Source organism: Eschrichtius robustus, chromosome 13 (genome assembly GCF_028021215.1).
Source record: "Eschrichtius robustus isolate mEscRob2 chromosome 13, mEscRob2.pri, whole genome shotgun sequence".
NCBI classification, from domain to species: Eukaryota; Metazoa; Chordata; class Mammalia; order Artiodactyla; family Eschrichtiidae; genus Eschrichtius; species Eschrichtius robustus.
The window spans coordinates 68,553,763-68,575,047 of NC_090836.1; the positions used below are offsets into that span (position 1 = coordinate 68,553,763).

The 21,285-nt window shown below is 32.9% G+C and overlaps 1 protein-coding gene across 2 annotated transcripts in view; it reads right to left on the reverse strand.

Moving 5' to 3' along the window:
• PPFIA2 (PTPRF interacting protein alpha 2) overlaps window positions 1-21,285 on the reverse strand; it is a 470,795-nt gene that overhangs the window by 73,208 nt on the left and 376,302 nt on the right. For both annotated transcript variants that reach the window (XM_068559618.1, XM_068559619.1), the window contains exons 14-20: window positions 17,467-17,558; window positions 12,883-13,018; window positions 10,951-11,171; window positions 8,282-8,519; window positions 4,629-4,658; window positions 3,432-3,562; window positions 1,556-1,710 (exon numbers count right to left, since the gene is read on the reverse strand). In XM_068559618.1, the coding sequence (XP_068415719.1) occupies window positions 1,556-1,710; window positions 3,432-3,562; window positions 4,629-4,658; window positions 8,282-8,519; window positions 10,951-11,171; window positions 12,883-13,018; window positions 17,467-17,558 (1,003 nt within the window). The remainder of the gene's footprint in view (window positions 1-1,555; window positions 1,711-3,431; window positions 3,563-4,628; window positions 4,659-8,281; window positions 8,520-10,950; window positions 11,172-12,882; window positions 13,019-17,466; window positions 17,559-21,285) is intronic.

Genomic DNA, 21,285 nt, shown 5'->3' on the forward strand with positions numbered 1-21,285 from the left:
AGGCTAAGTTTCTAGAAGGTTCTATACTTTTCTAGACTTTAAATTATATCCTGGATACCTTGATTTTGACTATGAATAGTTGTCAAATAAAATAAAACAAATTTTAAAACAATGTCTTGGCATGTACATTTTATATCCCCCAAGTAATCACCATTTCTTTTCTTTTCTTTCCTTATGCAAAAATACTTTTCTTTTTTTATATCCTAAGGGGTTCCTATCCTGAGAAAGAGAAAACCAAAGAGGATTTAATTCTCCTGATGGTAACACTCAATCACACAACTGGCTGCTCATGTGTTATAAACATCGGTTTCCTATGGCTTCTGATGTTTTGTGTGGGTTTCATGCTGTGGAAGTGGGGAAAGATATTTTTGAATAATATCACGGTTGTAAATCTGCAAAAATGAATATTATTCTCAGAAATTCTTGCGGTGCCAGGGCAGGAAACTAAGTCTAGGGGTTGGGACATTACTTGTGAATAATAATTCCTTTATTTTAGAATCCAAAGGGGGTGCTAAGAACTTTGTATCATTCTGTTCATCACTTACCATTAGAGGTAGGAGCTAAATCCTTTTCCCTGTAACTTAACTCTAGTTCTAAATTAAATAGAAAGAGAAGAGCAGGGAAAAAGAAGAGGCAATCATAAATAACCAAGATGATGAAAAGAGATTTCAGAAAAAAAGTAAATATGTAGGAAGACACCAAAGAAAAAAAAGACCAAGTGTATATATCATCATTTTAGAAAATATATCTCACATATTATTTTTGTTTCAGACTCTCCATCTATCCATCTATCTATCTATCTATCTATCCATCCATCTATTAACAAGGTATCTATGTATTTATATATTTACCTAGGGTCATTTCAAATGTACTGATCTATTTTATTCAATTAGTCACCAACAATAATTAATTCTAACACAATCCCTATTGCCCGATTCTTCCCTCTGTCTCTCCACCTACATGCTGTTGAGTTTGTTAGTGGAAAGTTGTGACAGTTTAAAACAAAGAAACCTTGTCTTTTTTTACATTTTATGCCCTTTATAATGCTTTATTTTGACCTAAAAAGAATACTTTTGGATTTTTTGTAGGGTTCTTAATTTTTTCAACAGAAAAGCTTTTAAATTCACACAGCTAAGCTCTTATACACATCTATGCAGTATATTCAATGGTTTTAAGCTGGTTTTGAAACATGGCCCTAGGACAACTATCTCAGTTCTGCAAATTACTAATACATTGTTTCCTCATCAATAAATAAGGATGACAGTAATAGTACTTGCCTCAGAGGGTCCTTGTGTCTATCACAGTGTTAACATTACATAAATTCTAGGTATTGTTATTAACAGAGAAATCAAAAGGACTGAAAGTTTTACAATATTCTTCCTTTGAAACTTTTGTCAAGCTTTATTCAGCTGTATTGGATTAAATACAGCTGATTAAAATAGAAAGTTTGTCAGGTAGGAAAAAGATAAAAATATGAGAAATGAAACTAAAGACAGATGGATGTTAAGAAGTGAGGAAAATGAGTGGCAGTGGAAAGTCAAACATGCATACTTACGGAGCTGCCCAAGTCGAGCTTTTTCTTTTTTACCAAACAAACGACCTATTGAAGACTTGATTCCTTTCTTCTTGGGGGCTTTGTGAAGAGAGTCTTGGCTGCTGTTGGCACTGCCAAGCCCAAGGCTTTCAGGCTCGAGGGAGGCAGTTAAACTACTGTAAAACACGAAAGAGGGAAAACTGCTTGCTCTGGTGTAGCATCCACAAGGTACACAAGACTAAATTCCTTGATAAAAGTACAAAAGGAGGAACAAGTACACTTTGAATGTTATTTTCTCCTTTTTTTCCCATGTTTTTTCTTAAGCATATTAAAGTGTGATTTCCTCAGGCTTAGGGCCCTGAGCCTCCAAGTTTTCTCTAGAAAAATTTCTTTTTTTCCCAAATATATTTTCCTTATTTTTCATACAATATCAAACTAATCAATGAACATAGGTTGGTTTATTAATTTATAAATTCTATAAATTAGCCCTTGACTCTTTACCTATTTCTTTCTTGCAGAGTTTGTTTTTTAGATCTTAAACATAATGACCTATGACAAGAAATTTAAATATAGCTAATAAAGTTTATGCTCTATTCTAGCCCATGGTTTTACTGGATTTTCCCCTAGCTATCTTTCTCTCTCTCAGTTTTGGAGACTAATTCATTGAATTTTAAATCACCTGTGAGATTCTGAAGTAACAAATCATATACCCTAGTGATCACTGTATATTTTTTCTTACAGTTCTCAGGTATTCTTTTAGGTACATGATAAGCTGAAATGACTTCCAAGCAAGTTGATCTAGGTTCCATTCCTGGTCAATGTATTTGACACTGTATTAATAGGATAGGTTCAATGATACTGTTATCCTTCTTTACAGCTGTTAATTTGACAATATCGTGATGAGTTATTTAACTTTATTCATCCAAATTAATCTGAGTTCATATTCTCTAAACTCCAAAAGCTACTGCTTTTCATATGTTACAATATATTTCACTCTTTTTTTTGAGAGTAAAGTAAGTATAAATTTTGAATCTGGAGTAACTTTTTTCACATTAAAAATTAAAAATAAACAAAACAGGAAAAAGAAAGTCTGCTGGCACAGAAAGCTCTGTTTTCAAAAACGTTTATTGTAAAACACATACTATTTAGAAGACAGATTCTTAAAGTATTAATCATTAAGTCATTATATTCGGTTATATCAATTAAGTGTTCAGAGATGCTGTAATTGATGACAGTGAAAGAACATACATTTAAGATGCAAATTGCACGCTTAGACTTATTTATGGCATTATTATAGAGATCTGCTTCAATTTTTTAGGCAGATGGAAAGGACAGTATGAAGAGTTGCTAGGACAAAATGGGGTATTTCCCCATGTAAACTTTTCTTTTAATATTTCGGCAAATGTGTTTTTTTTTTCTTCTCTAAGGAGGAGCTGTTATAGCTGGCACTTGCAGCACCAATAGGGTGATTTACACACCTGTCTGTTAAAAGTAACTGGGGTACAAGCGTGGACTTTTCAGACCTTAATTATCCTTATGCTAGAAGCCAAATTTATAGGCTTGTATTAGAATCCTTTAGTTTTTCGTAACTATTCTAATAAGTCCTTCCTGTAGTCTGACTCCATTTTAATAGGAAATATCCACGAAGAGTAGAAAAGCTCTTCTCATAAATATTGGCTAGTAACAAGACCATAAATATACAGTTAATTTTAAAACTGAAAATTTGATCTCAGAATGAAAATTTGGTTTTTTCACAAGTGACATTGTGGAGAGGGAGCAGAATTATAGCTTAAATCAAACATTTTATATAAATTTTTAAGTAGTCTGCTTGATAACACGGAAAGAAGGAGGAATATTTTTGGAACATACAATGTGCAGTGTGCTGGGAGAGTCATACCTTCGGGCATCATTGTGGTAGGAAGAAGGGAGGGTGTGAGTCATCCTGATGGCTCTAGGGGTAGGGGGAGGAGAAGTTTCACATTTAATTGTTGCTTTATCCTCCCGACCATCTTCTTCTACCACTGCAATCTAGAAGCAAAAACGATACATCAGATGAACTCTTTCTAAATTTCAACTGAAACTGATGAAAATGGAGAATCAATAAAGCCAGGCTATTTGAGTAATTCTAGTATAAAAGTAAAACAAGAAACTTGGGGCATATAGGTATTACATATATAAATTCCATTATTAAAGAGTATGAATTTCATAACTATTTAAAAATTAAGACACTCCAGTTAACACACATACACACACACACACACACAGAAATAGACTCACTACACAAAAATATTATTTAAGAGTAAGTAAACACCATAGCTCAATATCCAGGGACTCTGAAACAGCTATCTTGGAATCCATTTGAATATATCAGAATGTAAAAGCTTTACAAAAAGTTATTGAACATATATTTGAGCTAATTCACTAAAAATATGCATAGTCAGGTTATCATAACATGGACATTTTTAAGTGGGAGATTTTTGAAGTAAAGTTGGCAAAATATAACTTTATCAGATAAAGTGTTTTAAATTAGGCTATTTAAATGTGTTCCCAGATGTTTAAAAAAAGACTTGCAGTTTATAAGAAAAAAGCTTTCTTTTTAAAGTGAGAATAATAAAAGGTAAGAACAGAAATTCTGCAAATTTTTTCATTTCATTACCTCTCATGGGAAAATTGACAAAGGCATACAGAGCACCATAAGCAGATGGGATGGAAGGGATTTCTTTAAAGAATTTAGTTCAGAGTCCAGAACAATTCAGGATACCATAAATTTTGTCAGAGGTAGATATATAGAACTGCAAGAGTTTTCAAAAATCAACTTAATTGTACAATAAAGATATTTTTAAAAACAATGCTGCATTTTTTCATAGCACCATTGTGCATTAAAACATATATATATATATATATATATATAGAGAGAGAGAGAGAGAGAGAGAGAGAGAGGGACAGATTGTAGAAAGCATAGCTAAAAGATATATGGTTCTAGAAGTTCTGATGAAGAAATTTTTATAAAATGCTGCAGTTAGAAGAAATATAATTTTAAATCTTAGAAAAAACAATGTTCAGTTAGTAATCAGATCAAAGAAATGTACAGTACCTTTCTCCGATGTTTCCTTAGATCACTTGGCTGTGATTGGCAGTAATAAAAGTGACATAAAACAGAACCAATTAATGATTATCATTTGACCATGTCACAAGTTAAATAGTATCTAAAATTTAACTATCTTTTTTTTGTTTTCATTCCATTCTTTTCAAAATAAATGTCTTTTAACCATTATAAAAGCATTCCTCCAGGGAGTTATTTTAGAGAGGAAACTTCCTAGATGGCATGTTGCAGGGACAGGTCTTCATGATGGGATCATGTGTATATACATAAAACATGAGACATGAGACATGGACCTTAGGGAATATGAAGCACATATGGAGTGAGCTAGCCAGAAGTAAATATGAGACTATATCCTCTCGAGAAAATATGGATGGGAGTGAAGAAGATTATATGTAAATGAAGATCCAATGCACATATCTGTAGTTTATAAACACTCCCTTTTGTCTCATCTACGCAGGGCTTTGGACCTTCTCGGGGCGGATATGCTGTTCCTACGTGATCTCAAACTTCCTGGCATCCTAACAAACTCCCCGTTCCCAAATACCAAAAGCTCTGGCCTCAGTACATCATATTTCTGGGGCTGTTGTTTTTTTGTCAGTGCTCTTTTAGAGAATTTTAAAAACATAGTTATTTATTTATGATCCTAGATAAAACTTATTCACTTAATATTTGTTAATTTTTCTTATGTAAGTAAAACATTTTACTAAACTATTCCATTATACTTTACATTTTTGCTGCTATTGAAAAATGGGTTGATTTACCTCATTCAATATTCTAATTAGATATCACTAACATGTTATTTATGCCTATGGATTTGTGGTGAGGTAAAAGTAAATACAAATAGGCTTTATTATCAGGACAAATAATAATGTTTGCAAAACATATAAACATATACAATATGAATTAATACAATGTCTTTTCAATCTCTGTCCCTCTGTCCCTAAAATTTCAAATTTTGCTCTGAATATTCAAACATGAATTATATGCAACAAAATTATTTTTTTCTCCAATATTTTCTACAGGTAAAAGAAAACCTTCCTGTTTTTCACTATAACAGTAATGAATTTGATGACAAAGTTTTTTTAGATGATAAAGACTTCCTGGGTTTTATTTTTTGTTTTTCTGAGTCAGATATTAAACATTTTAAATATTTTTTTTACCCTCAGGAAATGCTCTAAAAATCTGTTTTTTTTTTTTTTTTGGAACTAGGTGTCTCTTATTTATTTATTTATTTATTTGGTTGCACCCAGTCTCTTAGTTGCAGCAGGCAGGCTCCTTAGTTGTGGGAGGCAGGCTCCCTAGTTGTGGCATGTGAACTCTTAGCTGTGGCATGCATGTGGGATCTAGTTCCCTGAGCAGGGATCGAACCCGGGGCCCCCTGCATTGGGAGCGTGGAGTTTTAATCACTGCACCACCAGGGAAGTCCCTCTAAATAGCTTATAAGTACTCTAATTATAGTATAATAATGTTCATTTACCACTGATTTATTTATAACTAACTGCTCAAGAAAATGCATGAAAGCAGTGGCATCCTATTCATACATACACAAACATTATGTCTAAATGGCTATGAATATATTATTTTATTATTATAAAAATAATAACACTGTCAAGGGTTATAATGCTAATATATAATGAAAATATTTAAAAGGGCAGAATACTAGGTTGCAAAAATGTAAGGAAATAATAGCAATACAGAAATAACCAAAGTTTTCTTGATTTGAATGCCGACTAAATTATGCTCTGTGGGCCAATATTCTTACTGTAGCTTTGATAATAAGTAGGTCATCAATTACATATGAATAAACTAAGCCAGAGACAATATCATTTTTAGTTAATAAAATCAGATGGACGGTTCCTAGATTTCTAAAATAAGCAGATCATAATGTAGATCAGTATATTGGGTTAGTTTATCTTAGTACATTGGCTAAAAGTTTGTGCTATATCTAGCTGGGATCAGCTCTGATTAGCTGGCCTTTGTTTGGACTTGCCATTGTCTGTGCTATCTACTTTAAAATATCTTTGTATCAAGTCTGGAAATAAGCAAAGAATAGGAAACTCAATGGCTTAAGGAGGTAAGTATTTCCTTTAAAAATTTTTTTTCATCATTTCTCGTTTATACAGATTTACTTGCAAGTTCCATAATTGTAAAGAGTTTGGATATAGGAAATATTGCCTCACCATATAAACAGTTTTCTGTTTCAATTCTCAGTTGCAAAGTTAAAGAAACAGATATCTAAACTGATAGACATAATAGAAATTTTATGAAGATAAAATTTTAAAACTTATTTACTTATAAGGTAGTTTTCCCCTTGGGGTGAGAGTATCATATATATACATACACACATACATATGCACATATGTGTGCATTTATATAAATTAATTCTAATGAAAATAATTTTTACAGGTTTTTTTTGCCACAATACACATTATTGCAACATATTTATTTAAAGATACCATTTAGAAATTGAGTTAAACTTCTTTGTTCAGATATTATACACACCCATATACACAGAGATGCAGGCATTGTGACACTTTTTATAGAAGTTTCACAGCCTTCTGACCAGAAACACTATATACACTTAATATTCTTCTGTCGTATTATTAATTTCTCCTCCATTTGTTACATTTGTGCTAGATTTTTGCAGTATATAAACTATTATTTGACCTATTTGCATTTTACTTAATCTCTATCCCCAAACTTTTACTTTTAATTGGAATTTTATTGTTTTAATAACATAGTTTTAATATTCATTACAAAACAGAATTTTACCTCCATAAAGAGTTCAGAATATTTAAATCTTCATTATTGTTGTTATTTCAACATATTCCCAGGTAATCACAGAAAAAAAAAAAAACAGTATATGCTTTTGAGTTAGCAAATCTGAAAAAAAATCCAGCTCCTCTTTACTAGCTGTGTTGAACAAGGACAATTTACCCATACTCTCAACATTTCAGTTACTTTCGCTCGAGATAATAACATTTTCAAATGTTATCACGAGAACCAAGTGACTAAACATCATGACATTCAGTAGTCATTCCACCTAACATTATTTTTAGCAAGGAGTACTTTGATTTTTTTCTCTCTTATATTAAGGGTACTTCCTAATTTAGGTTTCCAACTTTTAATCCCAAAAGAAGATACATGAAATAAAGAATTAAAGAATAAAGAAGGGTGAAAATGTTGACATGAATTATAAAACTCAATTGGGAAATTGCTGCTATTGTTGATGGCCCTTCTTTTAAAATTATATTATGTATATTATAAAATTATAACATTCTATGTTGGTGTATTGAAGCGATTATAATAAATAATTTTTGAAACTTATTGTGTTAAAAATAACCCACCCAGTCTCAATCATCAAGGTATCATCAGTAAAAATGAATTTAATGGTTTAAGTCATTCAGATTTCTGATGTGATATTTAGATTTCTGCTCTTCCATTTACTTATTATGTGACCTTGGGAAAGTTACACCTGTGTAGGCTTCGTTTCCTCACGTCATAGTGGGATTAATGTTTGTATCTACCACATAGGTTTGTTGAGAAAAAAAATAAAACACACAGAAAGCCTTTAGACTAGAATAGATTTCAGCTAATGCATCAGTAATTCTAATGGAAGCAAAGGTTCTCTGGACACATCATACCAGTGTCATGACTCCCATCCGATCCATTTCCCTGGCAGGACTTCGAGGGGTGAGCTTTGGTGTTGAGTGTCCACTGGGGGGAGATGAACTGGCCAGCGAAGAAGCTGTAACCGAGGCAGTGATGGAGGTACCTGGGTGGACCCTTGCTAAATTCAGGCCTTCCAGACTCACACTAGCCACTCTATTCTCAATTTCTTCAGCACGTAACTCTGTAGATTCTTTTTCTTCCTGAATTAGTCTGAAAGATAGTTTAATTTTGATACATTTTATGCTGTTATAATGTTAATCGGAATCCACTAAATAAATAAATAACTTTGTGAACATTTTATATCAAATCTAATATTTTCTTTTTTCCCTAGGCAATATAACTTTCAATAAATTCCAGAGACTTCCTGGCTGAAAATTAGAAAATCTTTCTTTTCAAATGATACATAATTCCTCCCAACTTTCATTTTGACCCCATTTCTATACTATCACCTGTTAAAACTCTTTTAAAACCTTGAGTGCCTAGTTAATTTCTGCCACTAATCCTAATCTTACATTTGTACTCAGGAACGAATATATGAGACTTTTAGAAACCCAAATCTCAACAAAGTCATTGAGTCTTACCTCCTATCCAATGAAAAAGTATAACTGATAGAATCCTCAATAAATGGTCATTCATAATTATAATTTGGCCAAATAAAACCCTGACTTACCCAAGTTGCCTTTACATAAGCACCAAGCAATTTAATAATGTAGATATGAGAGATAGATAGTTAAAATTTTTTAAAAAAATACTGTTGCTATAAATGCTTTTGAGAAGACAAAACACTATTACTCTTTCTTTAAATAGGGAGAAGCTTCAAGAATATGTATACATTATTTATTACAAAGACACAAAGTATAAAGAACTTTAGCTGGGTTGCTTCAAGATCCTATTTAAGTTGAATCTATACACATTTTGCATATTGATATAATAAAACTGTTTACCAGTATAGTTTGTTTGAAAAATGGAGTTAGAAACCACCTCTCCTGAGATATTTCCTCTTAACTACAAATGGCTTATTGTGATTTCCTATGATATAACCTTTAACTTCAAGGTTATGATCACTGCAAAGTTTTCTTTTTACGTATTTACTTTGGAAAAGTTTGGCAGTTTCTTACGAAACTAAACATACTCTTACCGTATAAGCCAGTAACTGTGTTCCTTCATATTTACCCAAAGGATTTGAAAGTTTATGTCCACACAAAACCCTGCACACAGATGTTTAGAACAACTTTATCCATAATTGTCCAAACTTGGAAGCAATGAAGATATCCTTCAGTAGGTGAATGGATAAATAAACTGGTACATATATACAGAGGAACAATATTCAGTGCTAAAATGTAATGAGCTATCAAGCCATGAAAAGACATGGAGGAAAAATAAATGCATGTGACTAAACGAAATAAACCAATCTGAAGAGGCTGCGTATTGTATGATTCCAAATATATGACATTCTGGAAAAGGCAACTATGGAGACAGTAAAAAGATCAGTGTTTTCCAGGGGTTGGGTCGGGGAGAGGGATGAATAGGCAGAGCACAGCGAATTCTGGGGACAGTGAAAATACTATGTCTGTACGATATCATAATGATGGATACACATTATTATGCATTTTCCAAACAACTAAGAGTGAACCATAATGTAAACTATGTATTTGAATGATATAGTGTGCCAATGTAAGTTCATCAGTTGTAACAAATGTACCACTCTGGTTAAGGATGTTGATAATGGGGGAGGCTATGCATGTGTGGGGCTGGGGGTATATGGGAAATCATTGTACTTTTCCCTCGATTTTGCTGTGAATCTTAAACTTCTCTAAAAAATAAATCAATACAAATACTGAGGCAAATTTACTCTTAATTTTAATTTTTCACTTACACAAAGAATATGAATTCTGTTACTTTGAAGTTTACTTTCATGGTGCATTTTTTTTTTAACATCTTTATTGGAGTATAATTGCTTTACAATGTTGTGTTAGTTTCTGCTGTATAACAAAGTGAATTCATGGTGCATTTTAACTTCACCCAAAGATCAGAATTCCAAAGGAAGGTTTAATCAAGTAACACAGTACAACATTATTAATGTTCAAACACATTCCAATGGAAAAACTGCCTCCTCTTCAAAAAAGAAAAAGAAAAAGAAATTTTGTACTTTAAAATGATTGGTGGTAAATGATTCCAGAAAAACCTTCTGGTGAGAGGCAATATGGTTCTGCTATACAAAAAATTGTAGTTTTAAACTCTAGGTATTCAATTAATTGTAAAGGAGAGTAAAACTTAGAGGAACTAGTTGAGTAAGAGATAGATTGAAGTTTAATCAAACAAAAAATCCAATGCTACCCAGATTTTCAGTTTATTTGGAAAACTCATCAAAGATTTCACCTTTACCTCATTCTTTTATATGGCTCTAATATCATCATTAATCTGTATATTTTTCATATATGTTTCTTACAAAAGCTGTCCTAATTTTATTCCGGGAATTTGTGAAAATGCACATTCTTATTCAGTAGGTGTGAAGTGAGGTCTGAGATGCTGCAGTTCTAATAAGCTTTATTGGTGATGCCAATGTTTGTGATCTGATGATCACATTTTTAGAATCAAGGTCTTCTAATCACTTGAGACCATCAAAAGTCATTGAACTCACCTGATTTCTTTGTTGATAGCATCCAATTGTTCCTGAAGCATCATGGCTAGGGTCTGGGCATCAGAATGACCACTTGGAGAGAGAAGATCCATTGAGCTAAAAATCGTTTCTCTATCATCATCATCAATGTCAGACATTTCTGTGTCACTTTCAAAAGGGTGGCTGCTTAGCACTCCAATTTGTTGAGTTCTGTTCCATTCATGATCCCCAAGAGATTTCACCTAGATGGTAAAGGAACAATCACAGTATTTATCATGCTGCTCATTTTCAAAGCACTATTCTGAAAATAAAAACTAAAAACATGCATGCTTTTATAGCTTACTTGGCAAAAGTAGAACTGATTATTAATATTTTAATTTATCATTTCAATAAAATAGTTCCTTGATACTTAAATAATGGTAGGTACTAATTTTCAGCATAAATATCAATATTTTAATAGGAATAAAAATGATAAACTTCTGCATGACTTTTAGTTCAATCTCAATTCAAGGCAGCAATTACTTTAAAGCATCTATGTTTGCAACATTTTAACTTGTTTTCAAATATAACAATCTCTATTCACTTGTACTTCAGCATTTGCATCTCATACTAATTAGGCTGAGGGTACGAATATTGCCACACAATAAATTACACAAGAATTCTCTCCCCAACAATCTAAGAAAGTATTAAAAAAAGTATTGCACAGAGTTTTAATTTCATCTCCAGTTCTCTGGTCACTTAAATGCCTCACTGATTTTTTTAAACCCAAGGCATACTACAATAATTTACATGACTATGTTTTTAAAATGAATATAATAAATCCTCCATGTGAACAAAAGTCTTGAGTAACCAACAGACCAGTGCTTTTCAAGCTGTGATCTGAAGGTAGGAGATAGTTGAAAGTAAGAGAGCAGTCCTAGATTTTCTGCTTTCTAAAAAATTGTTTTTCATTTTCGTGACGGTGTAAAATGACTTTTGGGGGGACCACAAGATACTGCCCTGAGTACTTCAGATTTGAAGACCTGAGTAAGTACTTGTGTTACAAATTGTTTTGGTACCAAGTAGCACTAATTTATTTACCACATAAAACTGAGAAAAGAACTGAGATGGATTTATTTATTCTTCATTTGTTCATTTATTTATTTATCCATTCATTAGATATTGAATGCCTACTACGAGGGACTAACTTATACATGACATGTAGTTGCCAGCTAAAAAATCAAAGGATGTCAAGAGCCTTGTATAAATAAGGACAAGTAGGTTATATAGTATTTTGGACACATAAAAGAGGTTGAGGAAAACAAACTATACTTAGGGCACATAGGAACTATATATTACTTCTCTATAAAATGCAACTGTATACTTACTCAACATATACAGCCTACAGATTTTAAGTTATTGACTGAATGAAAGGCTGGCACTGTAGCTTACCATGAACAGTTTTCTATAAACACTTTCAATAGTCTGTGTACGTTTTCCTCAAAGTGTTATTAAAACAGTAATTATTATTAAAATATGTAATTTTAATTAACGATATAAGTGCCATTGCTTAAATGCCCAAGCAAACCAAAAGCCCATTTGTTTGGCAATATGGCATAATAGATAAAAGTGTGGAATTTGAAATCACACGAATACAGGCTCAAGTTTTGACTCTATCACTTTGATGGCTGTGTAAGTTTCAACACTTAAAATTTCTCAGCTTCAATATTTTCACATCTGAAATTAGTATAAAATAGTACTCAATTTACAAGGTTATGTGGATAAATACTTGGGACATACTTGGTTCAACTTTTGGTACGTAGTAGGGGTTATATGTTAGTTATAGTTTAAAAAAATATGTTATATATCACACCTGAAACTAATAAAAATGAATTATCCCAGTATTAAAATACTATCCAAAGTGGAAGAGTGCATTTACTTAAACCATCAAAGACTTGAAATAAAAAGTTTAACCTTTGGCTCATCTCTCCTCACACCCATGCGGCCTCTCCTTGGTCTTCTTATTACTTTAGTTGTTCTGTAATCAGACTGGCTGTCCACTAGGGATCCAACAGAATACCGCAGCTCAGCTGAGGTGTCTAGATGAGTTCTGGAAACAAGGAAAACATAAAATATGCTCAATCTCAAAAATTAAACTTACCAGCAAATCACTATCCACTGCTTAATTGGCAGTAAAGCACAAATCCTCAAAGGAGAAAAAACTTCAAGGAAGAAAACAAGTGTTGAAGTGCTGTAACTCTCAGAGGTCTCTTCGGAGGCTTATGTCAGAAACCCCAGTCTCAGTTTCATTCTGAAGGTCAAGTTCATTTTCTTTTTTTAGAATATTAAAAAACCTTTCTGTTTATTAATCATTATTTTCAAAAGCAGTAGTCCAATGGAACACGTTAAGATTGACAACCGAAATCCATTGGCTTACATTCCAACAACTCTTAGTTTGAGCTATTTAGTGGATATCCCAGTACATGCTATTTATCACTGTATTTGTTTTAAATATTCCTCATTAATCTAAGAGAAAAATGTGTACACTTTTGGGTCACAGAATTATCTATTTTCCAATGTTTTATTTTTCAATTTAGGAAATCAACAAAATACTTAAAATCAGATTGGCCCAACGTTAATAATCTTTTTTTTTTAATAAAATCGGATATTCCACCAGAAGAGATTTTCAGTTTTTGATAAGACATTGTTCCAAAAAGATTAAGAAAAATCTTTTAATAAGCACATTTAATTCTGAAATCTGCTTAGAGACGAAACAGTTGGAAAATTCTAATTGGAAAATATCGTCACACTGGTTTTCAAAAAACATGATAATAAAGTACACTGTAATCAAAGTGCACTAAAGGTTTCTCCAAGTATATTTATCTATATAGAGATTTACAGCAAATTCAGTTTACTGCTATGATAATGATGATAATTACAAATGCAACACGCTGTCCTATAAAATGATCCATCATCATTAGGAAATATGCTTAAAGCCGTGTTTTCTCTTGAACTTGGGGCTCCTGCTGATCTACTATGCTTTCACCCTTAGCTCTCTTTGTGAACAAAGACAAACATCCCCAAATATTCGGCAAGATTATAAAAGGTTAGGTGAGGTCTGAGTTTTTGAAAAAGTAGAAGACACTGACCTAACTGATGCATGTCTTTGTTTTGCCAAATTGGACATTAAAGCAAATGAACTAAAGAATCATCCCCCAAATAGATAACAGCTATTGTTTTTATAGCAGTGAACTTGAGACTTAATCAAGCAAAATGGCTTTATTATGAATTAGTCATATATTAAAAACTAACCAACCAGGCCATAGTCATTAAATGGCACAACTCTCAGTCTTTATTTATAGCAGAGGGTGTAAGTTTCATGAAGACAAAGTTCAGATTTTAGTCACTATTGTATGCTCAAGAAGGTATTCCTAGAATACAAGAAGAACTTAATAAATATCTGGTAAGACAATGAATGGATGCAATTGATTATAATACACTCCTAACTGTCTAGGTCAGAACATCCTATGGCCCTTTAGTCTGTGGCTGCTTAGGGTAATGTCTCTGTGGGTATCAGAGTAGAATTTCTAAAATTTTAACACATCATCCTACGAGTATTGTTTTCTTGTTGTTTTATCTCCCAACTCCAAGTCATTTATAAAAACATGAAACAAAACACAGATCTGGTCTCATCAAAGCCCTGCTCAAAATTCTTCAGTGTCCTTACAAGGTTCTCTACCTGGGCCCCTCCTACTTTCCAGCTTCACTGCAAGTTACTCTCTGTCTTCTCTCTTCGCCTAGCTGTGTTGTCTGTCATTTTCTTCAAACTTATACTTTCTTTTGCTTCAAGCCTTTGAACATGCTATTCTTTCTGCCTGAAATCGTCTCTTCAAACATTTATGTGGTTACTATTCTTAAGGTCTCAGCTTAAAAGTCCCATCCTCATATACTATTCTAGCTCCTGGTATTCCTTCTATTATAACAATCCTCAAATTCATATTCCTGCATTTTCCATCTGGAACATGTATTCTTCACTACCATCACCACTGTATCTCCAATGTCACAGTGTCTCACAAGTAGAAAGTACTTAATTGATCTTGAAAGAACAAAGACCTGAACCAACACCAATTGTAGAAGAGCCATTGCTTATACTTCATCTAAAGCAGTTACTCCTCACCTCTCTCTTTTTATTCAACTCTGTGATCTGTCAGAGGCAGTATATCCATATATTTCAGTTTTAAAATTATTCTTGGTGTACAATATTTTGAGACGCACTTGCAGATGTAAGTTACAATACAGTCACTGGTTCCTTTAAACAAGGAACCAGGTAGTTTTCCCTCCTGAATCTCCTGTGACTCTTGAATATAATCTCACAAAGGAGCTTCAGTAGATAAATCAAGTATGAATTTTCTTAGAGAAAACCTGTTACCCATTTCTCTGCTTCCTGGGATGTCCTTCATTGTCCTTTTCAATTATCCAGATCCCACCCTCTCCCCTGAGTTGAGCCAAATCAGGCTTTCTCGGCCACTCTGGAACTCATTTTACTTTCTTCTCAGATGAGATTCTAGTAGAGGATATTAGTCACTGATAATCACTTTAGCTCAACTCTTCTTACCTCCCCACCTGTAAGATCAAAAACTAGTAGATGAAGTTCTCATGCACTTTCTGTTTTCTTTATTGTTTTTTTTTCAGTTATGTGCACTCAGAAATATGAATGTTCAAGAAATAATTGCTGTTTAATAAATATTCAGTTATCTCATTATAAATTAGCTATCTTAATAATTCCTATAATACTTTATATTTGTGAGTTGATTTACTGTTTACAAAACACTATTCTCACTTGTCTCATTTACCTGCAAAGTAATCTTGTGAGATAGTCATAAAATATTATTTTATAAAAAATATTTTTATATAATTCATGTAAATATACATATATATTTTATAAAAATTATTTTATATAATTATGTAAATAAATATATATATGTATTTGAACTTATTAAGGAAAAATGGGTTTTCCAAAATCAAACTGCTAGTTATTGTATGTCTAAGACCTAGGAATGTCAATTTTCTTATTTTTGGTCTAGTGTTGTTTCTATTACAATCCATTGTATCAAAGAATAGTTGTTCTGTATGTAGTTCCCAAGTTTCCCTGATGATCGTTCATTGTGGATAAATGTCACATTGTTAGTCTGCCATGATGACTCACTAAGGTGATGAACTTTTAGACAATACTTCTAGAACTCTGTATTTCTGAGACTGAAGGTCAAAAAGACAATGAAATGGCCATTTGGTCTTATTAAAATGTTTCATTTGTTGACTGAATAATGCTAGTTCTATGTATTTACTCTGTTGGTATTTTATCAGCTCTTTCTTTCTCCTTTACCATCATCATCATCATCACCATGTATATCACTGAATTAATAGTCTCAGATATATAAACTGTAATAAAACATTAGAAAAATAAGCATTATTTTCAAAATTAAAGACCTACATATTTAAAAGTTCCTTGGGTGTATTTATGCCTGCAGAACTGAGTTTCTTTTACTAAACTAAATTCAAAATACTGAATTTTGTTCTTATTAATACTCACATTGAAGAGAATGTAAGCAAGCTTAGGATTTTTTTTAATTTGGATTTTTCACCTGAATGTCCAAAAAATGCTTTACTAGATATTCATTTATTCAACAATATCTATTGAGAGTATACTATATACAAGGTTTCTTTTTTTAGGTGCTGAGATTATAGTACTCAAAACAGACAAAATATCCAACCTTTGTGGAGCTAACATTCTTAGGATAAGCATAAGACCAAGAAAAATGGACTTTTAGAAGTCTGTGGTGGTCAAAAGTTTCAAATAGCTGATACTGTGTTGTCTAAAAAATAAATGCTCAAATGGGTGAATCCCTCTATGGTTTTTTTTTATCAACTTTAAATAAAAGGCTCTAAGCACAAAGGAAAATTATATGTGAATTACTGAGCTCGATCTGTCTATCTAGAGAGTAAACAAGCATCTTTTGCTTTTTTTTTTTTTTTTTAAGATTAGGTATTGAGTCAAAGTAGATGAGTACAAACAAGTTTACTTGAAGTCTTTTTTTTTTTAAACACATTTAATTTCTCCTTCCCTCTTTATTGTAATTAGTTTAACAAAATAGTCAGATACTAAGTGATCATACCAATGATGTTTCTTCAGCAACATTAAACATTGAAAACATTTCTGCATGTAGAGAAAATGACTCTTCCTGGAAAGAGATGTAATCTCTGTATATATGGTTCCACTTCTTCATTTATAATTTATAATATATAAGAAGACATAGTTCTATACATATTAAATACAGAATACAAAAGGCAATAATTTATATTTTTATTGCATATTTGAGGGAAGAATTTCTAAATTAGAAAATTATTTTTGAGTGTAGAAACTGTAAATCAGTAAGGGATCAAAACAGGGCAATACCTGCTGAGAAACAGGAGGTACTTATTTATTTTACTTGAGGAGATATGAAACCATAAGGAAATTCATATTGATTATTGGTGAAAAATCTTTTTATTTTATGTTACCTTGATATTGTGGGTTCAATTAAAGAGCCAGTTCTCATTTTCAACTGGTCAAGTTCAGATCTCAGCTTTTCAATTTCTTCTGCTAATCTTTCCTAAAAGTCAAAGAGGCGTTACTCAGATGATATGCATATGCCAATAGTACCAACACTCAACTATGATAAACCAAACAACCAAGCTTAATGACTTTTTAAAAATGGAAAAAATGATTAACATTTTTATTACATATTGTTAGACATGACAGCAAAAAAATACCTGATTTTCTCCTTGAAATGAAAATATGACAGCAGAAATCAATAAAATTTTATCTACATTCCCTAACATTCACTAATACTAAGTTTTTCTAAACATATGGGAAAACTAAGGTCATGACCAGCTATGTACACATCACTTCAAAATCTGAGTAGAAAGTATAGCAGTTTAAAAAATAAAGAAAAGGTCTTATTTCTACAGTAAGTAAAGGATTTCTACCATCCTATAATGGTCAAAGGACATATGGGTGAAAGAGAAGAAAGATTAAATTAAAAGGATGAGAAAAAAATTATCACTTGATATGAGTTAAAATTATTAGCTCGATAGTTTTACAATAATTTATGCATCTGATAATTTTCTCAGATTGGCATTAACAGTTTCAGTCTGCAAATTTATGAAGATGAGGGTGATCTTATAGCCCTTAATTAAATACCCATGTAAGGACTTAATTTTGTTTTTGTGATTATAAATTTTATAACATTATAAATGTGTCCTTCCAGATTTTCTATTGCTGTTATTTTTCCCCCTCCATGTGGCCAATGCTGGACATTTTACTGGACTCATACTTCTTTTCTCACCACAATTTTTTGTCAGTGTGGCCTTTGCAATGTTTCTCTTATCTGCTCTTTTTAAAATTCTTTCTACCACCATCCTACATTACACACGTTTTTACCGTTTTCCTGAATTATTTTACCAGCTTCCACGATGTATTGCTACGTTCAATCTCTTTCCCACACATTCCTCTGCTAGACGTATCATTTTTAAAAACACGTTTGATCAAATAAAATCTTTGTTTATAATTATTTGATAGTTTCTTATTGCATTTATTAATTCATTTATTCATTATTTCCACAAATATGCATTGACCACCTCTTGTGTGCTAGGCCCTAAGATATAGTAGTGAACTAACAAATTTCTTGCCCTCATGTAATTTACAATCTAGTAGAAAAGACAATAAACAATTTGGATTTATAGGATGTTGGTAGGAAGGAGAAAATAGGAGAATAATGGAAGGGCTCTCCAATAAAGTGATATTTTAGCAAAGACCTAGAGAAACGGAGGGAGTTAAAATATACATTAAGAAAAGGAATGGCAGATAGAAGAAATGGCAAGTACAAATGCCTCTTAGGGGGACTATTTTGGTGAGGGAGAGGATAAGGTGGCCATTGTGACTGGATTGGAGAGATTAAGGACAGAGACAAATGGGAATGGATTTAGAAAATCATGCTTACAGGGTTTGGTAAGGGTAGACCTGAAAGCCTTGCAAACCACTTTTAAAGTGTTTGAATTTTACTCTGAGTGAGATAGGAAATGATTGGGGGATTTCTGAGCAGAGAAGTGACCCGATCATTCTGATGGCTGTGAAATGGACTGACGAATGGGATTAGGAAGCAGAGAAGATATAAAATTATTATGTTCTTCCAAAAACAGGCAAGAGAATTATGGCTTGGACAACAATGGTGTTAGAAAGAGAATGGCAAGGATATTGGTTGTATTTTGAAGATAGAATTAAGAGAATTTGCTATTGGACTGGCTATGGGGTGTGTGATAAAGAAAGAGGTCAAGAACAGCTCCAAAGTTTTTAGCCTGCATAGTTAAGAGAAAGAAGTTGTGATTTACTGACAAGACTGCTGCTGGTGGTGATTAGGTTAGGTGGTGGTGGTGTTTGGGGGGTTGGGGGATTACTTGTTAAGACTGAGATGACCATGTGTCCAAATAGAGATACTGGGTTGACTCTTGAATATAGGTACTCCCTCAGGGAAGAGGAAGTATAGTAGGTGATCTAAATTTGCAAATTCTCAATTTACAGATCGTATTTAAATCCATGAACTCACCAGGGACCGAACATAGAGAAGAAATCCAAGGACAGTCCTAGGAACTTCAAATTTTAGAGATCAAAATAATGAAGAGAAACATGAAAAGAAGAGGTTGAGTATATGAAGGATATTTACTAATAATGGACTGTGTGTTAAAGATAATCGAGTGAAAATTTGAGGAGTTACAGGAGATGTGGTTAGATGAGGAAACGTGCTCAGCTGTATGGAATGATATTCAGAAATGAGGTATGAGCTGGGATTTGCTGCCTCTAGTGATTGACATGAACAGGAATGCAAAGCATGGAATGATTAGTACTGTGGGTTGCCTGGGCAGACTTTTGGAGCTACAGGCTTGGGTAGGAGGTTGGGGAGTGGGTTCTGGGGATCTTGCCAGAAGCACACAGAGCTTTGGATAACATAACATTCCACAACAGGATTAAGTCCCGAATTCACAATCTGTTTACACCCTAATTCTTTAAACACATACCAGTCACAGCAAACTTCTGGTGATACAGCAAACTTCTGGTGATTCGGCAAATCAACCATCTTCGTTTTTTCTGGGCTATTGCATAGTTATCGTCTTCTTCCCTACCCTTCTTTATTTGTTAAGATCAAATGTGCCTTCAAGAGCCTGATGAAACGTTATCTTCTTCATTGTAGACTTTCTGAACTACTTCAGAAAGAATTAGATGCTATCTTCTAGGCACCATATTGTATTGCTCTAATACACCTATCTTTCGGGGTTTAAGGGTGTGTACATCCTGACTGTGGGACTAAATAGTATTTTTTAAATTAACGTCATAATATGTGGTATTCAATACAGTTAAATGTACAATTGTTCTCTCTTATCTTTATTCTCTCATCTTTTCCAATACCTTCCAAATGACATACTGTTGCCCGATCTCCTTCCCTTCCCTCCTTCCTTCCCTCCCTTCCTCCCTCTCTTCCTCCCTTCCTTCCTTCCTTCTATTACTCCCTCTCTCTCTCCTTTCTCTGTTTCCATTCCTTCCATCTTTTGTTTAATATACATCTGTAAGTCACTTCTTAAGCTGGTGATTTTATATGATTTCATTTACCGATGCTGAACAAAATGAAATAAGACAAAATTGCTAACAAGAATTTTACATGTTAAGGAAGGAGGAAAACACATTAGCAATTACAGCTTTTAACATTTTATAATCTGGTCCTTATCTGCCTAGTCTATCACATACCCTACAATAAGAATAACTGATTCCAGCCAAACTGTTATGTCCATTATTATTTAAGATATCAAACTCACTACTCACCTCCTCCCCACTCTAAGCACTTGCAATCATGGCACAGGCACTGTATTTGAAAGTCTTGCAAAACAGTCCTACCTTTCCTTAAAGCATTCTGAAGCCTTCTTTATAGCAGCAATGTATATTGATCTCTCCTACCTGTAGTTCTTACTGTCTTTCATTCACTTGACACTTGGCATCTGTGACTCTACAACTCATTGCTTTGTGTTTTCTCTCCTCAATTAGACTTTTCAGGTACTTTAGAACTAAGGTCATGTTTGCAAATATAACAGCACAATTTTATGCACAGTAGGTATTTAATACATTTCTGCTAAAACAGTATCTCAAACTAGACACAAATCAGTGCATACATTTTTATCCCATTTATATAAAGCATGAAAAAAGTCAAAACCATTTTTTTTCTGTTAGAAGTCAAGATAGTGATTATCCTTTAGGATAAGAGTAGTGATTATATGCTAACTAAGTGGGGCTTC